This window comes from Chrysochloris asiatica, unplaced genomic scaffold, assembly GCF_000296735.1.
Source record: "Chrysochloris asiatica unplaced genomic scaffold, ChrAsi1.0 scaffold00087, whole genome shotgun sequence".
Taxonomy (NCBI): domain Eukaryota; kingdom Metazoa; phylum Chordata; class Mammalia; order Afrosoricida; family Chrysochloridae; genus Chrysochloris; species Chrysochloris asiatica.
Genome location: NW_006408605.1, coordinates 11,023,955 through 11,039,415, shown reverse-complemented (window position 1 = coordinate 11,039,415; position 15,461 = coordinate 11,023,955). Strand labels below are relative to the sequence as shown.

Here is a 15,461-nt window from a genome sequence, read left to right as displayed (position 1 = left end):
TCCATAGGATTTCCAAGGAACAGCTGGTGAGCTTGAACTGTTGACTTTGCTGTTCAAACTGACTTTGCAGTCCAGCTCATTAATCCACAGCACCGCATCAGGACTCCTCCCAGCTTGAACCTGCACATTAGCAATTGATGGTTTGTTTCATAGTCAGCCCCTGGCCTTGTTTTGGCTTATGATATTCAACTTCTCCGTCATCTCTTCTAACAGATGTAGTCAATTTGATTCTTGTGTATTTTTTCTGGCAAGGTCAATGTATATAGTTGTTCTTTATATTGTTGAAAACAATGTATTTGCAATGTGTAAGTCATTGGTCTAGCAAAATTCTATTATGTGATATCCAGCAGCATTTCTATCACCAAGGCCATATTTTCTAACTACTGATCGTTCCTCTTTGTTTCCAACATTCATGTTCTAATCATGAGTAATTATCAATTCATTTTGATTGGATGTTTGACTAGTTTCAGACTGAAGAAGTTGTTTTTTGTTGTTAACTGCTGTTGAGTCAGTTCTGAAACATAACAATCCTGTATAAGGTTTCCATGGTTTCTGTATAGTACTATAGAATCAGCACTGGACTACAAAATACCAGGTCAGCAGTTCAAACCCACCAGCTGCTCCTTGGAAACCCTATACAGAATCACTATGAGTCAAAGCTGACTTGACAGCACATAACAGCTTACCATAAGGTTTCCAAGAAGCAGGTATTGGGTTTGAGCTACAAACCTTGTGGTTAGGAGTCCAGTGCTTATCCTATAATGCCACACCAATTTCATCATCATGGACTTAAGTGGTTAGTGCATAAATATGAATAATAATGGTATTTGCTGGTCTTCTTATAGGCATATGGATATTTCAATTGGTGGAATGTACAAAGTAAAAATCTATGAAAATTGGAAGTCATACATAATGAAATGGAATGCATATAAATTGATATCCTAGGTGTTGTTGTCATTGTTAAATACCATTGAGTTGATTCTGACTTATAGCAACCCTGTATAGGGTTTCTGAGGAGCAGTTGGCAGGTTTGAACTGCTGACCTTATGGTTAGCAGTCTAGTGTTTACCTTATAGCGCCACACCAGGACTCTATCCTAAGCATTAATGATCTGAAATTGACAGGTATTAGCCATTTTGAATTGGACAATCATATGGATTACTATGCTGGAAATAATAAAGATGAAAGGTATTGCATTCATCCTCAGAAGGTATAGATCAAGATCTATGTTGAACTATAATACTGTTTGTGATAACATAATATCTATATAATATCAAAGGTAATTATATGCATGGACCTCAACAGATGAAAGAGACTAGAATAAAATTGACTACATCTACCGAAAGAGTCAATGGAGAAGCTCAATACCACCAGCCAAAACAAAGCCAAAGGCTGACCGTTGAACAGACCATCAATTGCTCATATGCATATTCAGATTGAATTTGAAGAAAATTAACAAGAGCCCAAATGTGACCTTGAGTGTATCCCTGACTTTAGAAACAAAAAATATAATTGATTGATAGTCAACCATTTCATGAGCCCAAGGTGTTAAAGGAAAAAGTCCAAGCTGCACTGAAGGCATTAGCGAAAAATAAGGGTCTGATTAGACAAAAAAATAATTGAAATGTTTTAACAAACTGATGCAATGCTTATGGTACTCATTCGTTTATGCCAAGAAATTTAGAAGATAGCTACCTATGGAAAGAGATCCATATTTGTGCCCCTTCCAAAGTAAGATGACCCTACAGAATGCTGAAATTATTGAACAATATCATTAATATCACACACAAGTAAAATTTTGCTAAAGAGCATTTAAAAATGGTTGCAGCACTACATCAATAGATAACTGCTAGAAATTGAAGCTGAATTCAAAGAGGACATATTGATGTTGTAACTGGTAAGTCCATCGAGTAAAACTCATAGTGACCCTATATAGGGTTTTCGAGGAGCAACTTGTGGGTTTGAACTGTCAACCTTGTGGTTCACAGTCCAATGCTGATCCTACTTTTCCACACCAGAACAAGGGATATCATTGCTGACGTCAGAAGGATCTTGGCTAAGAGCAGAGAATATCAGAAAGATGATTACTTGTGTTTTATTGGCTATGCAAGGGCATTCAACTATGTGAATCACAGCAAACTATGTATAAAATTTCAAAGAGTGGGAATTTCAGAACACTTAATTGTGCTCATGAAGAACCTGCACATAGACCAAGAGGTAGTTGATCAAAAAGAACAAGGTGATACTGTGTGCTTAAAATTAGGAAAGGGTTATAAATTTTCACCATATTTATTCAATCTATATAAATAATCTGAGAAATTGGACTATATGCAGAAGAACTCAACATTAGCGTTGAGAAAGGCCACTTACAACTTTCAACAAAATTCAAGGTTGTGAATAATACAACCTTGCTTGCTGAAAGCAAAGAGGACTTAAGAAACTTGCTGATGAAGATCAAAGAATACAGCCTCCAGTTCAGATTATACCTTAGCAAAAGAAAACAAAATCCTCACAACTGGACCAATAAGCAACATCATAACAATTTTTTAAAAGATTGAAGTTGTCCAAGATTTCATTTTACATGAATCCACAATCAGTGCTCCCGGAAGTAAGAGTCAAGAAGAACTATAAGGACCTGTAAAAGATCTCTTTAAGGTGTTAAAGAGCAGAGATGTCAATTTGAGGACTAAGGTGTACTTGACCTAAGCCTTGATATTTTCAATAGCTTCATATGCATGTGAAAGTTGGACAACGAATAAAAAAGCCTGGAGAAGAATTGATGCTATTGAATTATGGTGTTGGTAAAGAATACTATGGACTGCCAGAAGAACAAACAAATCTGTCTTGGAAGAAGTAGAGCCAGAATTTTCCTTGTTGTTGTCAGGTGCCATCAAGTCAGAACCGACTCATAGTGACCCCATGCACAGCAGAACAAAACAATGTCCGATCCTGGGCTAACCTCACTACCGCTGTCACACTTGAGTCCATCAATGATGCCACCTGGCCAATCCATCTCCTTAGGGGTCTTCCTCTTTTTCTCTGACCCTCCACCTTACCCAGCATGACATCCTTCTCCAGCGACTGTTTCCTCCTGACAATATGTCCAAAGTATGAGAGACGAAGCTTAGCCATCCTGGCCTCCAAGGAACACTCTGGCTGCACTTCTTCCAAAACAGATCTATTGGTTCTTTTGGCAGTCCATGGCACTTTTAGTATTCTCCTCCAATACCACAACTCAAAGGCATCAATTCTTCTACGATCTTCCTTATTCACTGTGCAGCTTTCGCATCCATATGAGGCTATTGAAAACACCTTGGCCTGGGTCAGGCGCACCTTAGTCCTCAAGCTGACATCTCTGCTCTTCAGAATTTTCCTTAGGAGCATGTTATCAGGAGGACCAGTCAGTGGAAAAGGACATCATGCTTAGTGAAGTAGAGGGTCAGTGAAAAAGAGAAAGACCCCTAATGAGATGAATTGACACAGTGGCTACAGTAATGGGCTCAAACATAACAATTATTATAAGGATGACGCAGGACCATTTCATTTCATTGTGCATGAAATGGTGGCTATGAGTTAGAGCCGACTTGAGGGCATCTAACAATAATCTTTATGGAAGCCTACTGCCAAGTCTGGTAGACACGAACTGCGATTATCAGTGCTCCACCAGAGCTTCTTAAAATGTGTAAAGATAGCATTTAATTTTTTCAAATTGACTATGTAATGGAAAGAAAATCCACTATTCCAATCAGCAAAAATGTCATCCAAAAGTGGAAGGCACCAATATAAATCTCTGATTTTGATCTAGTGAATAATATGCTCCCAAACATAAAATGAATATAACATGAATGTGATTTTAAATAATATGTTAGCATAAATAGAGCATTAAACTAAAAATCAGAATTTATACAAAACTCTAACTTAAAAATGAAAGAATGGGAAAAATGTTTAAGTAGATTAGTTTAAGATTCTTTTTTAATGTTGAAAATAAGATTGTTTTAGACTCACGTTGCCTGGAGAGCTGGGACCCTGAGGTAAGCAAGGACTGAAGGCCATGAGGTCGGTCTTGGGTTGCCCCTCCCCAGAGCACACCCTCTGTCGTCTCTGCTGCGAGTAAGACCAGCTCCCTACCGCACTGGAGCACACCAGCGTGGCCTTCCCCGGCCCGTGCGCACCCTCTGGGGGCGATGCCGAGCACCGCAGCGCTGTGTACAGCATAAACGTAAGCACCAACAGGCTGGACACTGCGCAGATGGCAATGATTAGATACACGTTGACATCCACCAGCGCCGTCTCTGGGCCCACAGCTCCAGACGACACCCGCGACGACGTCTTCAGCACCTGATTGTTCTCCACCAGCGACACAAGAATGGTGGCCGTGGCCGCCAGAGGCGGCTCGCCGTGATCCTTGACCAGCACCAACAGGCGCTGGCGCGGTGCATCTGCCTCATCCAAAGCGCGCGTAGTGCTCACCTCGCCTGTGTACAGACCCACGCGGAACGGACTTCGAACACCGCCCGCCGTCAGCTGCAGCTCATACGACAGCCACGCGTTGTAGCCCGAGTCCGCGTCCACAGCGCGAACCTTCGCCACCACGTGGCCCGCACCCACCGACCGCGGCACCAGCTCGCTCCCCGAAACACCCGCGCCACCAGACCCAGGCGGCAGCAGCACCGGCGCATTGTCGTTCTCATCCAGCACAAACACCTGCAGAGTCACGTTGCTGCCCATAGGCGGGAAGCCCGCATCGCGCGCGCTCACCTGGAACTGCAGCAGCTCCAGCTCCTCGTGGTCCAGCGGCTGCAGCGCGTACACCTTGCCGCTCTCGGCGTGTACTGACACGTAGCTCGACAGCGCGCGCTCGCCCACCCGCCGCTCCACCAGCGAGTAGGACACCAGCGCGTTCTCCTGCGCGTCCGCGTCGCGTGCCGACACAGTGAAGATGTGGCTGCCTGGAGGGTTGTTCTCCTTAACAAACACCGTGTACTCGGGTTGTGGGAACGTGGGCGCGTTGTCGTTCACGTCGGCCACCTCCACCGACACACTAACAGTGGCTGACAGAGAAGGTGAGCCTCGGTCCCGTGCTGTTACCACCAGATCATAGGCTGACACACTTTCGCGGTCCAAGGAGTTTTCCAGGACTAGTGAGTAGTAATTTTTGAAGGTGGACACCAACTTGAAGGGGACATTTGGTGTCAAGGTGCTCGTCACTTGCCCATTGACTCCAGAATCGCGGTCATACACACTAACCAAGGTGATGACTGTTCCTGGGGGAGCGTCTTCTGAGATAGGAAGGGACAAAGATGTGATGGTCAACTCTGGAGCATTGTCATTAGCATCCACTACATCCACCAGAACTGTAGAATGGCCAGACAGCGGTAAGAAGCCTTTATCGGTAGCCTGTACTCGAACTTTGTAGGTTTTACTTTCTTCAAAATCAATATGTCCTATTACTGTAATTTCCCCGGTTATAGGATCTATATGGAACTTGGATTTTATATCAGGAGAAACATCACTAGAGAATGAGTAAATAATATCCCCATTCAATCCTTCATCTAAATCTGAGGCATTTAGTTTAACTACCAACGTTCCATTAGAAACATTTTCTGGTAATTTCACTCTATAGAGTGTTCTATCAAAAACTGGGGCGTTGTCATTGGCATCAAGCACTGTGATGAGTAACTGAACAGTTCCAGTCAACTCTGGTTTGCCCCCATCAGTGGCCGTGAGCACTAAATAAAGCTCTGGAGCGCTTTCTCTGTCTAAAGGTTTCTGTAATACAAGTCCAAGCGGTTTTACCTGTTCCTCATTTATTGGTACGTCCAGTGAGAAATACTCATTGGGCCTCAATCTGTAAATCAGCAGAGCGTTGGCTCCTATGTCTGCATCCGACGCGCCCTCTAGCGGAAACCGAGAGTCAAGTGGCCTGGATTCTGCGATAAACAGATTCTTTTGTGTCGCTGGGAACACCGGCGGATTGTCGTTAATGTCCTTCACCTCCACCTCTACATGGAAAACCTGCAGTGGTTTGTCCACAATCACCTCCAGGTGGATGCTGCACACCGCGCTCCGACCGCACAGCTCCTCGCGGTCGATGCGAGAATTCACAAACAAAATGCCGTTCTGCAGATTCACCTCCAGAAGCTCTAGGCTGTCTTTGGACGCCAACCGGAACAGGCGAGGCACCAGCTCCGCCAGCTCCAGCCCCAGGTCCTGCGCGATGCGGCCCACGAAGGTACCGTGTTTGGCTTCCTCCAGAACCGAGTAATGGATCTGGCCGCTCCCTGCCTCCCAGGCTGCGAGAATTACATAAAACAGCAGTACACGCCCTGCTCCTGGGTCGCCTGGACCCGGATACACCATTTCAGATTCTTGCTGCTTTAACCTAATAATCGAAACTTGTCTACAGATTTAGGGAAATTGTCTTATCCTGATGTGCTCTTCATTGTTCAGCATCCGGAAAGTGAAAGACAGTGGATCGTCTTTTCAGTGGGAAAATGGATGAGTTCGGGGGTTTTTTTGTCTTGAATATGGGGAATCTCGCGGTGAAGGGCGACATCATCTGGCCCAAATAGTAAGTTCAAGTTACAAAATTAACTTCACACCATTAAAATGCAATGTTTTATTTCAACCTCTGAATTTTTTCTTTATTGATAGTAAAGCGTAGAGCAATATTTCTCAGGTTTTCAGAAGACATTCTCAGGGGGCTGATTAATTTCAAGTGTTTAATGTGACCATAATTGTAACCTTGAAAACAACCATTTTATTTTCATAATTTAAAAATAAAGATAGAAACCAAATTGGCAATAAAGGGAAATTTTCCAACAATCCTAAGTTCTTTATTCCTTTGTGCGAGAGTTCAGAAAACTCTCAACATTCCTTAATTTATTATTCTCGGAAAACTTCTTGGTTTCTTACCTACAGGGACCCTGGATCTCAAAAATCTACTAATGGAAAATAAATTTATTTTTAAGAAAGGAAGGAATATAAACAACTAATTCAGATATATTTCTTCAGTAAACAGAACAATTCAAGGTGTTTGAATTTTTGAAGAAGTAAGAATTTGTATTAAGTAAATTTTGTGAGGAGCAAATATTTTATCTACTCATATATATAAATCCTGTTTCATGAATCAGTAAAGTTCCTATATCTATATCCATTTACTCGTTCCTGCCTTTATAGGCCTCATGTTTTATTAATACCTCTCTGTTTTTACAGTCTCAATATAATTTAGATTTTTTGGGTTGTAATATGTTACGTCATTAGATATATTTTGGTGCTCATCTGTCATACTTAGTATTTATCTTTAATCAAGAGTGGGGTATTTAAACCTTTATAGGTCTACTTAGCAAAGCAAATTTTCTTGTGCACTCTACTCCCTGATTTCCAACTACAAGTAAAATAATCTGAATTCTCATGCTCCCCAAGTTTGTTATCTGCTTTAATGGAGTTTGCAATAATTGTTGCTCTATTTGATTATGCCAGTAGCTTTTCATTGTGTCATTCCAATTTCATTCATCATTCTATGCTACTTGATTCCAATTTCATTCATCCTTCATTTAACCAGTGCAGCCATAACCTTGAAAAACAACCTTTCTTTATTAGCATCAAAGGAGCTCTGGTAGCGTATTGGTTACAAATCAGGCTGCAAACCGCAAGGTCAGCAGTTCGAAACTACCAGATGTTCCACACGGGAGAAAGATGAGGCTTTCTGTTCCTGTAAAGGTCTCAATGAGTCAGGGTCGACTCCACCGCACATAACCACCACCATCACAACACAAGCTTCATACTTATATTGATAGCCTTCAAGTGACTTTCGAAGAGAGTCAATTTTCTTAATCAAATTCAAAGTTAGCCAAGAGATTGTCTCATATTAGTTCCCCTGTTTTATCTCATAATATCTCCTGTGTTTTCACCAAAGTGTTTCTAGGCATACTTGGGATTTTCTGTGTAGTCATACTTAAGTTGTCACTTTCCCAGCTTTTCTCCAATATTTTCTCAAAGTAAAGTTTTCCATTTAAAAAGCACTAAAAATATAATTATAATGACTGTTGAAGGACTCCTTCACCAAAAGAAAGTTTCCCTTTAGTTCCAATCATACTTTTCTTGTACCTCTTGTAATATTCTGTCTTTCATTAGGGTAATATTTATATATGATATACATTCTTTATATATAAACTTCTTGAAGTCAAGGACTTTTTGATTTGATGATTGCTGGCACAGCATCAAATTCTTAAGAGTTTCATTTAAAAGCTATTTTTAAAGATTAACTCGAGTGATACCTATGGTTTTTTTCTACTTCCTAAAAAAAAAATTTTTTTTTTTTTAAAGTTAGGTATCACTTCCTTTAGAAATAGTGCCTTTTATTGATTGATGTTATGTTGATGATGTTAGGTGCCATTGAGTCAGTACTGACCCTATGCACAACAGAACGAAACACTATCCAATCCTGGCCTAACCTCAAAATCACTGCTATGCTTAAGCCCATTGATGCTGCCACTGTGCCAATCCATCTCGTTGGGGGTCTTCCTCTTTTTCTCTGACCCCTCCACTTTACCACACATGATATCCTTCTCCAGTGACTGGTTTCTCCTGACAATATGTCCAAAGTATGAGAGACAAAGTCTGGCCATCCTGGTTTCCAAGGAGCACTCTGACTGTATTTCTTCCCAACACAGATTTGTTTGTTCTTTTGGCAGTCCATGGTACTTTCAATATTCTCCTCCAGCACCATAACTCAAATGCATCAATTCTTCTATGGTCTTCCTTACTCACTATCCAACTTTCACATGCTTTATTGATTAGTACTTTGTTTTACATATTTTATTTATTAGAACATTGTGACTTTTAAGTACATGTTTAAAAATTATTGTGTACTCACTTAATTTGGGGGGAAAACAAACAGATATGGCTTCCACTGTTTCAAGAATTAAAAATAAAAAAAATAAAAAAAAACAGGGGAGCCCAAACCCAAACTTAGGCATCTGGTGGACCTTGGGCAAGTCCTAAATGTAAGAAAATACAGCATTTAGACTAAGGTAGTCTAATTTTTCCTAAGAAATATGCCCAATATAAAAAATTAGTCACCTTCAGAAAAACATTATGGTGCAGCTAAAATATTTTTTGTCCAAATTCAAAAACCCTTCCAACTGCCAAAATCATCAGTTTAACTTCAACTTCAACTAATTTAACTTATTTTAAATCAGCTTTTTCAATCTAACACATGCCATTAAAATTCTGAGATATTTAGAATTAACTAGGTAATTATGGTCTCCCTACAGATAACAAGGAGTCCTGGTGTGGCACTGTGGGTTAATGTGCCAGACTGCAGAGCTGTTTGAACTGTAAGGTTGCAGTTCAAGCTCACCAGCTGCTCCTCAGAAATCCTATACAGGGTCACTGTGGGTTGGAACTGACTCAATGGCTCTTCACAACAACATAGACAACAAATCTTTATTTAAAATAAAGCAGCATGGAAGTTATAATGATATTTTTCTTATGTTTCAGATTTTCTTTTTCCTTTTCATAATAATGGAGGGCTAGTGAGCTTGACCTTGAAGTTAACAGTCCAGTGCTTATTCTATAGCACCACACCAAGACTGTTGATTCTGTTGCAACTCAGTGACCCTGTACAGGATTTCCAAGGATCAGCTGGTTGAGCTTGAACTACCAACCTTGTGGTTTGCAGTCCAATGCTTACCCTACAACCCTACACCAGGAGTCCAAACCAAACTTTGGTACTGCCATTTATCATTTCAACTTTAAAAGTGGGAAACTGGCAAACGACACGTTAAGAAATCTATCCAATGTTAAATAGAATAAAATTGGTAGGGTGGAATTTAATAAGAAAGGATGACGTCAGAACTCACAACACTAAATTACTATTGTGTCCTGGTATGACATTGTAAGATAAGCACTGGAGTGCTAAGCCCAAGGTCAGCGGTTTAAACCCACCAGCCACTCCTGGAAAACTCTATACAGGGTAGGTATGAGTCAAAACCAGACTCATGACACTTAATAACAACAAAAACAAATGCAAACTAACCCTTTTGAACTTCAAATGGAATAAAAGAAAAACCAAACAGAAGTAGAAAGAAATAAAAGTTGAGTTTATTACTCTGGGGAAAAAAATCTACCTATGGAGTCTTGGTGTAGCCTGTCGGATAAGCAATGGACTGCTAAAGGCAAGATTGTTGGTTCAAACCCACTAGCTGCTCCTTGGAAACCTTATACAGGATCGCTGTGACTCACTATGAGTCGGAACTGACTGGATGGCATTTAACAGCAACATGGCAATAAAACTTATATAACAAAAGGAAAATACACTTACGAAAGGAAAGTTTGAGAGTGAGGTGTAGATGTGGTTAGTCTGAACCCACTTCAAGTTACAAATATCCTAAAAATATTAATAGGAGAAAATAGACCTAGGAGATAAAACGGTGAAAATTGTAAATGGTACTTGTTAATCATGAAAATTCAGACTTACTCTGGCACAACGATCCTCCTTTAAATCCTGATGTTCGCCCACATCCGCTGCTACAGGACAGGGCGGAAGGCTGGGGCTGAAGGCCATAAGGTCAGTCTTGGGTCCTTCCCCAGAGCACACCCTCTGCCTCCTCTGCTGTGAGTATGACCAACTCCCCACCGCACTGGAGCACACCAGCATGGGCTTCCCCGGCCCGCAAGCGCCCTCTGGGGGTGGCGCCGAGCACCGCAGCGCCGTGTACAGCAACAGCGTGATCACCAACAAGCTGGACACCGCACAGATGGCAATGATCAGATATACGTTGACATCCACCAGCGCTGCCTCCCGGCCCCCGGTACCCAACGACGCCAGCGATGACGTCTTCAGAGCCTGGCCGCTCTCTACCAGCGACACCAGTACTGTGGCCGTGGCCGCCATGGGCGGTTCTCCATGGTCTTTCACCAGCACCAGCAGGCGCTGGCGCGGCGCATCCGTCTCTTCCAGAGCACGCGTCGTGCTCACCTCGCCGGTGTACAGACCCACGCGAAACGGGCTGCGTGCACCGCCCGCCGCCGGCTGCAACTCATACGACAGCCACGCGTTGTAACCCGAGTCCGCGTCCACAGCTCGAACCTTCGCCACCACGTGACCCGCGCCCACCGTCCAAGGCACCAGCTCGCTCACTGCATCGCCCCTGCCACCAGACCCAAGCGGCAGCAGCGCCGGCGCGTTGTCATTCTCATCCAGTACGAACACCTGCAGAGTCACATTGCTGCCCAGAGGCGGGAAGCCCGCGTCGCGCGCGCTCACCTGGAATTGTAGCAGCTCGAGCTCCTCGTGGTCCAGTGGCTGCAGCGCGTACACCTTGCCGCTCTCGGCGTGTACTGACACGTAGCTGGACAGTGTGCGCTCGCCCACCCGCCGCTCCACCAGCGAGTAGGACACCAGCGCGTTCTCCTGCGCGTCCGCGTCGCGCGCCGACACCGTGAAGATGTGGCTGCCTGGAGGGTTGTTCTCCTTCACAAACACCATGTACTCGGGCTGTGGGAACGTGGGCGTGTTGTCGTTCACGTCGGCCACCTCCACGGACAAGCTGGCTGTGGCCGATAGAGAAGGAGCTCCCCCGTCTCGCGCCGTCACCATCAGCTCATAAACTGACATATTTTCACGGTCCAAGACACTATTTAACACCAAAGAATAATAATTTTTGAATGTTGACTGAAGTTTGAATGGAACATGTGGCGTCAGAAAGCAAATCACCTGCCCATTGGCACCAGAGTCCAGGTCGGACACTCTGATTAGGGCAATGACTGTACCGATTTGAGCATCCTCTCGGACTGGTGAGGACACAGAAGTTAATTCAATCTGAGGGGCATTATCATTTTTATCCAAAACTTTCACCACAACGGTGCAATGACCTGCCATTGGTGGGTGACCTTTGTCCGTAGCATCAACGCGGATTTTATATAAATTTATTTGCTCGAAATCCAAATTCCCTTGAATGATGATTTCTCCTGTATTTGGGTCCATGCTAAACCGGGCAAAAACCTCGGGTGAAACAAGACTATTAAACGAGTACGAAATTTTCTTGTTCACACCTTCATCCAGATCAGAAGCATTAAGTCTGATAACTACTGTTCCGTTGTCAGCATTTTCAAATATTCTTACTTCGTATTCAGACTGTTCGAAACTGGGAGCATTATCGTTCACATCCAGCACGGCGACCAGCAATTGAACAGAACCCGTAAGCTCAGGTTTGCCCCCATCAGTGGCAGTCAAGAATAAGCTGTGTTCAGGTGCTTCCTCTCTGTCCAAGGACTTTCTTAGTACAAGTCCTATCTGTTTATTGTCATCGCTGTTTGTTTTCACATCTAGCACAAAGTATTCGCTGGAAGTGAGTTTATATGTTAAAATGGAATTGGAGCCAACATCAGCATCAGATGCGCCCTCCAGTGGAAATATAGACTCTGGCAGCCTAGATTCGTAAATCCGCACTCTTTGTTCCTTTACCCGGAACACAGGCGGGTTGTCGTTAATGTCCTTCACTTCCACGACCACATGGAAAACCTGCAGCGGCTTGTCCACAATCACCTCCAGGTGGATGCTGCACACCGCGCTCCGTCCGCACAGCTCCTCACGATCGATCCGAGAATTCACGAACAAAATGCCGTTCTGCAGATTCACTTCTAGAAGCTCCCTGTGGTCTTTGGATGTCACCCGGAATAGGCGCGGCACCAGCTCCGCCAGCTCCAGTCCAAGGTCCTGAGCGATACGGCCAACGAAGGTGCCGTGTTTGGCCTCCTCGGGGACAGAGTAATGGACCTGGCCGCTCCCCGCCTCCCAAGTGATAAGGAATAGAAACCAAAACAGCCGGCACCGGGATCCCAGTCTGCCTTTCGGGGTAAAAACCATGTCAAATACCGGTTGTTTTCTTTCCTTCAGAAGTCTTGAGTGGGCATAAAGATGAAATACTGTATGATCCGAAGTCTATTAATCCAGTTCGACTTCCGCCATCATTCAGCATTCTTGGAAGAAGGCTGCAATAGCAGGAAAGGTCTTTGAATATTGGCTAGAGGTAATTTCATTGTAGACAGCGACATCATGTGGCTCCACATAGTAAGTAAGACTCATTCGCATAACCCCGCAATAGAGTAATAGAATTATTTTAATCTAAAAAAAAGCTTCTTCTTTTGCCTTACTTAACAATAAGCCCTCCTTATGTTTGCTATTTGCAGAGTCAGTTTCACCCCACCGGATTTATTAATTTAAGTTGGATAAGGGAGTCACAGCAGGGAAACTTTGCTATAAAATTTTTAAATAATGGTATCAGGTAGTTTAGTAAATTTAAATTGTTCCAATCTAGTCATGTGGGTTAGAAGTGTAAACTAGCCTATCCAACTTTTGCAGAAAAGAAATATGAATATCCATGTCTGTCACAAGAAATACTAGTATATGCTGCTCTGGAAAAAGAACATAATTTAAAATTATATTTTGATTAAAAAGTTAAAATTGTATAGATTAGTGAAATACATTTTTCTTTGCTGTTACTTTAATAATGCAAAATGAAATTTTTAGTGCATGTTATTGCAACAATTCTTCAGTTCTCTGCGCTTATATTATATAATGTTGTTGTTGTTAAGTGCTGTCGAGTCGTTTACCACCCATAGCGACCCTGTATAGGGTTTCCAAGGAGCAGCTGGTGAGCTTGAACCACCAACCTTGTGGCTCAAACGACTTTGCAGTCCAGCGCATTAGCCCACAGCGCTTCACCAGTAAAAGTGCTATCGAGTCGGTTCAGACTCACAGAGACCCTGGGTAAGGTTTCCAAGAAGCGACCGGTGGATTTGAACTGCCGACCTTTCAGTTAGCAGCCCAGTGCTTATCCTATAACACCACACCAGGACTCCATTGATCATTTGCTGTTGTTAAGGTCAGCTGAGTCCGTTCCAACTCATAGCGACCCTGTATAGGGTTTCTGAGAAGCGGCTTATTGATCGGTTTGCACGGCGGACCTTGTGATCCAACACTTTATCCTGCAGCTGCTCCTTAATATCATTTTCTAATGTTACAATCTATACTGGGGCACTCTGAGTCGGAACTGACTGGATGGCACAACAACATTCTTTTCCTTTAAAAAATGTTCTAAACCACTTTCAAAGTTTTATTGAAGGTATTCTCAAATCTACATCTCCATCCCCTACTACTATCTTTCTATTTAACCTGTTCATGCCGATGACTTCTAGAAACGTTTTATTTAAGAAAATGATTTATTAATAACAGCTCCAAATTAAAATTTTTGAAATTTACATTTTGTATTAATGGTAATGTATTAATGGAAATGGAGAATGTTCATTCTCCATGTTATTTACATATTTCTAAATTACTCTTTTCCCTTACTTGTTATATTCAGATCCGTATATATATTGACTGTCTTATCACATATCACCATATGTATCTTCATGAATATGGCTTTCTTTGCATTGCAGTAAACCTAAAAAGTCTAATCCATTAGAATCACTTCTAGATGATCTAAGGTGTCATCTTAAGTCAAATGCTCCCATTTTATTTTCAACTTCTCTCCGTTATGAATTCTATGGTACAGAAAATATTTGCTTACTATTCACAATATATCCTTTGATCAAGGTTTTTTTTTTAATCTCATTTTCACCCATAAAAAAGTTACCTTCCCATCAAAATCAAACCCAAATGTTAACTTCACCTTTAATTCAAGCTTAATATCAGTTGGAGGTAACTGAACTCTTCCTTGAAATAAGAAAATTAGAGTTACCAATGTTGTTAGGTGCTATTCAGTTGATTCCAACTCATTGCAACCCTATGTACAAGAAAACAAAACAGTGCGTGGTCCTGGGCCATCCTCACAATTGTTATTGAGTCCATTGTTGCAGCCACTATGTCGATCCACATGATAGGGGTCTTCCTATTTATCACTTGACCCTGGACTTTTCCAAACATGATGTCCTTTTCCAGGGTCTACTGCTTTCTGATAACATGTCCAAAGTACATGAAATGAAAATCGCCATCCTCACTTCTAAGGAGCATTCTGGCTGTACTTCTGGCAGTATTCTTTGCCAACATCACAGTTCAGATGCTTCAATTCTTCTCCAGTCTTCCTTATTTATAGTCCAGCTTTCACATCCATATGAGGTGATTGAAAATACCATGGCTTGCATCTGGCAGACCTTAATCCTTAAAGTGACAACTTTGCTCTTGAACACTTTAACGAAGTCATTTGCATCAGACTTGCCTAAAGCAATATGTTGCTTGATTTCTTCATTACTGTTCCCATGAGTGTTGATTGTGGATCCAAGTAAAATGAAATCCTTGACGACTTCAATATTTTCTCCATTTACCATGATCCTCTCCCTCCAAAATTTGAACACTCTTTAAAAAATCTCATAGACAGTTGAAATAAAAGACTCTTCTTCCAGAAGTTCTGTCTTAAAATAATTTGGCTCAGTAGGGCAAGCTGCTAATCAAA

At 42.3% G+C, this 15,461-nt stretch overlaps 2 protein-coding genes across 2 annotated transcripts; both read right to left on the bottom strand.

Moving 5' to 3' along the window:
- Positions 1 to 3,972: 3,972 nt before the first annotated feature.
- On the bottom strand, positions 3,973 to 6,360 carry PCDHA7 (protocadherin alpha 7). The gene has a single exon (XM_006866233.1). The coding sequence runs from the start codon at positions 6,358 to 6,360 to the stop codon at positions 3,973 to 3,975; it is 2,388 nt and encodes a 795-aa protein (XP_006866295.1).
- A 4,099-nt stretch (positions 6,361 to 10,459) lies between these two features.
- On the bottom strand, positions 10,460 to 12,877 carry LOC102836342 (protocadherin alpha-6-like). Its single transcript, XM_006866232.1, has one exon. It carries the CDS (start codon positions 12,872 to 12,874, stop codon positions 10,460 to 10,462), a length of 2,415 nt encoding a protein of 804 aa, XP_006866294.1. The 5' UTR covers positions 12,875 to 12,877.
- Between the last annotated feature and the right edge of the window lie 2,584 nt (positions 12,878 to 15,461).